This window comes from Watersipora subatra, chromosome 6, assembly GCF_963576615.1.
Source record: "Watersipora subatra chromosome 6, tzWatSuba1.1, whole genome shotgun sequence".
Taxonomy (NCBI): Eukaryota; Metazoa; Bryozoa; class Gymnolaemata; order Cheilostomatida; family Watersiporidae; genus Watersipora; species Watersipora subatra.
The window spans coordinates 46,849,002-46,857,533 of record NC_088713.1 but is presented as its reverse complement, the minus strand read 5'-3'; the positions used below and the strand labels follow the sequence as shown (position 1 = coordinate 46,857,533).

The window sequence follows — 8,532 nt, the reverse complement described above, 5'->3', positions numbered from 1 at the left end:
TATGACACTGTCACAGGAATTTGAGGAGTCCACTGTACATACTTCAAGATGCAGGTTTAGACTTCAAAGCGATAAACCGAAAATCTAAACTTAAATATATGAGCAATCTTAATTGTGGGAATCAATGGTAATTAAACTTAACTCTTAAAATGTTTTGAAATTTAAAAAAGGAAGTTCCAAGAAACTTTGAATGAAAATTTCTATCAATTGTAATTTCGATTTAACTTGAATGTAAATGTCAAGTTCATGAACATAAAAGTTAAACTTCACTGACTCTAAATGTGTGTTCTGATAATCAGATGATCAGTATTTTAAGAATATATCCTGAATATATAGATAAGCTTTTGAGCAATACAGATATGTGAGATGACAATGTTAAGCTGGTGTTTTTGCTGTTTGATTGTTTTGCGTAAACCTAGGCAAACATGTTTGCAATTTCGGAATAATTTCCAGTTATGTTTATTTAGCTTTAAAAGTAGTTGTACACTATAATTAGTTGTATACTAATTATAGTGTACAAGTGTGTTGATCATCTATATAAACATGTATTCGTGAATGCACAAGTATGAAATGAGCTCAACTAAACAAATTTATTCTTAGTGATTGGTAAACATCACTTATTTGTAAAAATAATATGGAACTATTGTAAAAAAAAATTACTCTTGTTTTATAAGTTCTTCTGTATCCTCTTCAGTTAAGTCTTTTTCACTCACTGCAAACCAAAAATACATTAATATCACTCATGTGAATATAAAAACAAATATAATTATTTAAAGATATTTATATTTATTTATATTATATATTTATATATGTAATAAAACCAAAGATAAATAAATATATATAATATATGTGTATTATATACATTTATATATATATTTAAATTTGTATATAATGAGTATATATATACACATTAAATAAATACATTTAAATATATTTATTCTAAAAAGATTATATATAATTATTATATAAAGTATATAAATATGTTATAATATAAAGTATATATACATGTAATATAAAGTGTATATAATATAAATTAGATATAGGCATATAATAATATATATATAGGGCAACATATATATGTATATAGGCCTATATCTATATATAAATATAAAAGGACAATGAGACATATACCAAAACAGATGTTTTTATACATGTGAGTATATGTTAAATGTGTATATTTAGATAATATGTATATATAAAATATATAGGATGTGTGTGTGGGTGCGTGTTATATATTTATTACCAATAATTTTGTTTCAAACAAAAACGATATTCAAATCTTACCATGGAATACCATAATATGAGTTAATAAAATCAAACAGACGGTTTGGCATAGCATTTAAATTACTTATATTTTGTTAAGTATAAAATATATTAGGTTAAACCATAGATGAGCTAGAAGTAATATTTTTAAATAAATGTTAGAGGTTGTATGTATTTGGTTTTAATAAAATAAAGTAAAATAGTAAAATAGTAAAATGAGTAAACAACCATAAATATCTGTTCTCCTCTTGCATGGTTTGGATTGTAAATGTTGAAACATTATTACATTAAAACATCGTTACAATGTTACGGCTCTAACAATCACAAAGTCAAAAGTCATAAACAATCACAAATGATAAGAAAATGGCAAAACCTTTTGATAAAACCTACCAAATAAGTTGTTTAAGTTCATTTTTAATATTTTTTCCTGTAATCTTGCATCAATACAGTATTACAACAAGCTATATATAACTTATTCTTGTGCTTTCGGCTGACAGATAAAGTTTTTCATAAAACCAACATCTTAGTTTAATCAAGGCCCTAGTGTTTATTCTCAGCAAATAAAACATAACCATAGCGACTATTGTCGTATGATTAATGTAATAGACTCAACATTTTATATTCATACAGTTAGCATTACCAAATAGAGAAGGTAAATGCTAGCAGTCATAAAACTATTATAGGCAGCATTATTTATCTTCCTGGATCAGACATACATACATGGGTCTTGAAAGGTCACTTTTTAATTGGAATAAATTAGCATTTTCTCTAGCTATAGTTGACAGGTAGTTCAAATTTCAGACTTCTAATTTTTGATAACAAAGATTTGTCAATCTCTAACAAAATTATACCTAGCTAATTGAATCATTGTAAAATATTTTATTAATTTAAAATGTATAACTTTTTGTTACCGCTAAAATGTAGTTAGGAGAAGAAGCTGGCCTTGAAAAAACTAGACTAATGCATCTAGCATAGAATCTGACCAATCCATCTGATTCAGATATAATCAATCGACCTGTTAACCACTGCATATGAATTTTCGCTTTATCAAACTGGACACCGGTTTGATAAACAGCTTGCAGCACAAAAAATCAAAATAATTTTTAAAATATTGTATAATTTAAAAGCCCTACAAAGAACAACTTTACATGCATTGAGAAAGGTGCTACATACCAAGATTTATTTATGCCAAATACTTGTGTTTGCGTTACCGAGAAAATGAACTTACCTGTTTTTGTTCCACAGAATGAATTGTCAAAAATGTTGACAGACAAAATTATAGTTTCAGATGTTATCGGTCTATCTTTATCTCCAAAAATGACATCCATGTTATTTCTATTTACTACAAGTAAATCCGTTCCCAGTGCGCCTTCTGTTATTTCAAAAACAGGGATAATATGTTGTTCAATTTCACTGTAATCTCCTGTATGTTCCAAGCAGTCTATCATCAACAGAAATTTCTTTTCTCCTCCGTAAAGAAAGGCTGAGTAGAACTTAGCCATCTCTCTCGCATGAGAGCAGATTTGATTTAATATGGAAACAGGATTGGTATCAGGGTTTTGGAAATGCACTGCTATGGATGCAAGGAAGCAATTGCTAAAAGCATGATGGCGGCGAACCGATGATGAACTGCACTCATCAGACCATGACTGAGGGATTCGACCAATTGACTTGAGCCAATCTTCAAATGTAACTGCAAAATACAAAATCAGCTCTTAATATTTATATGTAGTTAGACAATGACCTAGCATCATATCAAAAGGTATACAGTGTGAAATGTCTATCTGAATGCTATGGGCTCTATTTTTTAACCCTATCCCTGTGGTGGCGCTTTATTAGTGGTGATATAAAGGATGACAGTGTATTTTTAAATAGCTCATCAGAATTTTGAGAAGCTAAATTTTACCCTTTTACAGGCAAGACTAATGCCGCCTATATATTGCACGCTCCATTGAGTAAAGAGTCATTAACCTTTTTGGGTGCAAAAATGTTTTACTTTAATAATAAAATAGTATAGTAATATCATATAGACATAATAATATCATAATAAAAGTTTCACTTTCAACTGGTTGAAAAACTCAAAATGAATATTCTTTGGAAAACTGAGAAATATATTAATCAGTAAATATTTGTTGCTTGCAACTAACCTACAATAATCTTATAGCATGTGCTTAAAATTTGTTTGAGTTTTTAATTTTTTAAGTAATTCTAAAATTGATGGCAGGATTCTATTTTACAACACTATTTAACAATTTTGTTGCATTAATGATCATTGCACTCACTGATATGTTTTCTACAGTTCGCAGCTAGAACAGGCTTTTTATATGCAATAAAAAGTTATATATATATATATCATTAATTTTGAATATAGAAATTGTCAGAAGGAAGTTCAATGGTGGATTTGCTAAGATGTATTGGAATTTAGAGATGTTTACATACATGTTATTTGTCACACATCACTTCTGGGTTAGTGTCAAGTTTGTATTCATTTTAGATTGAAGGCATGAAGTTTCAGTTTTGGATACAGAGAATGACGCATTGTGAGTTATGAAATCAATCGATTGTAAGCATTAATATAACCTGAATGGTACTATGAAATAATTTGTTATAAACTTTGCCAAATTAAAATTTTTAAGATAATTAATCTATCAACTATTACAAGTATATATTCAAGAAAAGGTGACACAAATAAACTATAACTGTATTATTTGCAGAAACAAAAATTAAACTTTTTGAAACAAAAATATTTGTATTTTTTGTATAGCAGGTTGCGTTGTGATTGTTGCTTTCGCAAAGAACCATTTCATCTTATTCTGGCTATTTTATACCTTCCACCGTGTTTGCTAACTTTGAAAACTTTCCTGCACCGCTCAACTAGTCCACATTAGTGTTCAAATATTTTTAGCGGAGTAAAATCTTTAATTGCTATTTGAAAACTTTTTGCAAAAATAATGATGAACCTTTAGCCTCAGGTGCGCTAGGCGAAAGTTATTGTCTGAAAGTAGTATAACAGATTACACAGTGATTGTAAACTATCTTTTAGCATGAATCGAGTAACTACTATTGGCTGGACACAGCTATTAAGTATTTATAAGGCATTACTTTCTAAATTTTAAAGAGAAAAATTTATGCTTTCGAGTTAGCAAACAGACTTTGATACAAACAAATAAAGGTTTTACGGAGGGGGGGGAGGGTGTTTATATATAGAACGTATCTAGCCTGGGCATGGCTCTCTTGGAAGATGAGAGGAGAGAAAGAGAAGCATGGCTCTGTTTTTCCCCCCCTCCCCTCCCGAAGGAAGACGTGCCCAGGTTTGACCGCATATACATGTTGTAGGTTATATATATAACTTGCAACATTTCAATTTTGGTCAAAGAAAGATATAATTTAATTCTGAATGAATATTTAATTTAAAGATGTTTACACCAATAAAATAAATACATAAAACATGTAAATACACATAAATATATACCAGTAAATGTACACCAAATATGTATGTACACTTATATGTTTACATAAACCAACCTGTAGCATCTATAGTTTTGTCATGGAGAAAATTAGTGCGCAAATTCCAAAAATTTGCTGAATGGTAATCTGGATGTCTCGGAGTACAATGAAGTGAAATCTGTTCGACTGTCAGCATATGATCTACAAACAATGGTCTGGGCGCTTAATGCATAAACTGTTACGTTAACGTAATGTTAGCAATAACATTAATGTTAAGTTAATATTAACGTTAAAGTTAGCATTATCATTACATTAATGTTATGTTAATGACAATGCTAGCATTAATGATAATGTTACGTTAAGGTTAAAGTTACCGTAACATTACGTTAACGTTACCAACAGAAAGTAAACAGTTAAGAGATGGTGAATTATGAACTATTTCAACTTCTAAGGCTATAATGTGTGCAAAACTGAAGGAAAAGTAATTTTATTCAATTTGTTTATTTGTTACAGTAAACACAAAATTGATTTAAATAGCTAGGGCCCCATAGTTAGCTTTACCCTAACAGCCTGTATTCTCGCATTGCTTAACCCTAGCAGCCAGAACACCGGCATTAACATTGCTTTGTTTACAAAGGCTGTTTCAAATAACAGCGTGAACTAATCAAGCTACTTCTTGCATAGGATGTTAAGTTAACAATTTTACTCCCATTTGTAACAGTTTTCAAATATCTTTATTTACTTCTTTTGTTATAATAACAAAGTTTGTTTGAACGATATCACGGAAAAACTATACAACTGGTTCGTTGCTAGGTCATGGGTGATTGTGAGGCGAATGAAGAAATTTGTGATACTAACTATAACTATCCAGTTTATTTTTAGTCATGAAATGATGATGAACATGTGCTCAATGAATATGATACTATTGTAAACATTTTTACAAGTTTTAAAAAATGGTACAAACTTATAGTTTTAGCCTGAATAATGACGAAGTAATGTTTTTCTGTTTGATGGCATTTGCTGTGGGTTGTCCAACTTTTTTCCTAGTGTTTTATCAAATATCATTGTATTATGAACAAATTTAGATATCTTTAATAAAAAGAATGGCCGGGGTTCAACTGGTTAAAATGTCTCTCTGGTTGCACACAGGAGAGAAGGCAATGTCTAAGGGTATCTCTATTATATATACTAGTTTCCCAGCGGTATAATGTGACATGAGAAATTGTTTGGTGAGCCAATAAAGCTCACAGAATAATGTAAGTGCTTGCAAAGCTATTTAGCAAATATTAAAGAAGGTTGATTGGTGCATAGACTCAGTTATATATCTGCATTGGAGTCGTCATACCACTTTCAGTGTTTTCTCTGTTGATTTCATCTACTTCCTGTTGATCAGCCATTTCAGTTTATCCAGACTCCGAATGATCTTGGTGCTTCAACCAGTGCTTTCCCTGGTGATGAAATATACATTACTTGCAGGCTTGAGGTAGCTAGTATATTGAGTTGATTCAATTCAATATTTAGTAGCAAAATTACGCAATTCAATTCTTATTTCTTTAGCTATCCTTTCTTCAATTAATCGGTTCAATTCACTCAATTAGTCCAAATCAATTATCTATTAATTTCACCTCAAATAAACTCAAGGTAATATAAAATAAACAGTGAACCACAAATAATATCTTAATTACACGCATTAGCTCACCTCCTTGACTGTTTGTTTAGCAAATATTAACTCTTTCACTGTGAAACCTTTTGCTTGTTTGGTCAAAATGAATTCAAGCCAAAAAGATTTTGCTGGCATACACTCAGTATTTGTGCTATAAAATCTAAATTTTTTATTAAAGAATTTAAATTAAAGTTTTTTATATCCATTTTTTTTTTAAAAACTATCAATAATATTATATTTGGCCAACTGAAGCCTTGTCCAATATTTTTATTGTTCAGCGAAATTGGCTAAAAAAGAAAAATGTTACTGTTTTTACAGTTTGATTAAATCACACACCTAATACAATAGAAATACTTTCAAAGTATCAGAGATAATATTATTTCTTTCATAAAATTTATTTCAGTTCCTCTATTTTCAGGTTTATTTCATCAGAGTTCTGCAAATTGCAACAATTAAATCTTTATAATGTTTTAAGAATTAAAAAATCTAATAGCTTTTAGTGCTTTTCTCTTTAAATGTTTGATCAAATAGACAATATTTCAACCTGATATAATATGACAAAAAATATAGCATACTATAAAATAATTTAACATGCTATAATACAATCTAAATATAAGTAAATCTAACAATACACCGCAAAATAACATTGTCTAATGTAACATTAAATAATATAGTACAGACTATATTCATAAATTCCAATTTTTATTGCTAGTGTGTGAGTGTGTTTGTATTAGTCAGCATAACCCCTAAATACCACACGTCTTAATTTCCTCATTTTAGACCTATTTCATTGCAAACTTCATGCGCATATTCTCTGTACCTTTTATTAAGTTGCTAGAAGGAACTGGTTTCAATCTCTGTCTGGTCTTGGATAACCAGCTTCCTAAACACCTACCTGCAGGATAACTAATTAAGAATTAAAGATATACTATGTGTATGAGATCTACTATTAATATAATAAAATACAACATAAACTAATATAATGGGGTATAATGTTATATAATAAATAGAAGCATGATAATAAACTGAGTTATTAAGTGGTTTGTTGGACTGCTTCAAATATATTTATTTTTTACAATTTTAAAATATATTTCATCAAACAGTGCTAAAAATTAATAAACCTCTATGAGCATTAAAACTATTTTAAATTCATTACTTTTGAAGTCTGCGAAAATTCCATTACTAGTATTATCGCTAGTTATTACTATTATTATCACTAAAAATTTAGTTTATATTTTGTATATGAACTAAATTATATTTAAAAATATTGCTTAGAAATCAATTAGATTGTTAAATTTTTATAATTTAGTAAGATTCTTCAATGAAAATGTTATTTTCATCATCTGAATTATATATCCCTTTTTATTAACTAATAATGCTGTATAACAATTAAATGTATTTCTACTTACTGCAACCAGTAGCTAGGAACATCAACTGTGATCTAGAGTTTAAACAAACTGCTTTGTATAAATAGCGCTGTTATTGCTTTAAAGCTATAAGGTGCTTTAATAGCAAAAACAAAATTTTTCTAATGATTCATTGGTTTAGGATCAGAAAAGCTTTACAACCTTGCAGTTTATAACTATACTAAAATACTGTAACACAAATACACTGCTACTCTATGCATATTAATCTCAAAATTCAAAATAAATATAGTCGGCTCAACAGCCCGGTGGACTGAATAATATATATAAATAACATAATATACATATATTATATTATTTATATATATTAAAGTGTATAAAATATATAAATAATATATAATTTTAATTCATACATTTATATAAGCATGTATATTTATATGTGTATGTAAGACAGTAAATGGTTATACTCAAATAATCTTAAAGTTCCTCATAAAGTGGATCTCGTCGTGTTCCTGTCTAAAAATATGATCAATATATCAGAATAACTGACTACTTGACTTTCTTGTTTTATAAAAGGTACTGAAATTCTAATTGGCAATTTTTACAATGATAAGAGCACTTCATCCAAACCATGCTCAGAGCATAAAGGAATAAGGTTGTTTCGCACAGGAGTTGAACTTGAATGTTTAAGATTTCTATACAACCACACTACCAGCCGCACCACAAGACTAGTCACTGCATCATAGAATAATTATGCACATAGCTATTACAAATAATGATAATCTTTCCCGATAC

General features: G+C 28.9%; 1 protein-coding gene across 2 annotated transcripts in view; it reads right to left on the bottom strand.

Annotated features, from left to right (window-relative positions):
* Positions 1 to 536: 536 nt before the first annotated feature.
* Positions 537 to 8,532, bottom strand: part of LOC137398681 (uncharacterized) — a 35,139-nt gene continuing 27,143 nt past the window's right edge. The window contains exons 1-4 of one of the 2 annotated variants that reach the window (XM_068084866.1): positions 6,056 to 6,158; positions 4,789 to 4,911; positions 2,492 to 2,956; positions 537 to 712 (exon numbers count right to left, since the gene is read on the bottom strand). In XM_068084866.1, the coding sequence (XP_067940967.1) occupies positions 657 to 712; positions 2,492 to 2,956; positions 4,789 to 4,911; positions 6,056 to 6,107 (696 nt within the window). In that variant the 5' untranslated portion in view covers positions 6,108 to 6,158 and the 3' untranslated portion in view covers positions 537 to 656. Of the gene's footprint in view, positions 713 to 2,491; positions 2,957 to 4,788; positions 4,912 to 6,055; positions 6,159 to 8,532 lie in introns of those variants that run through there. The other variant, XM_068084867.1, reaches the window with a different exon arrangement.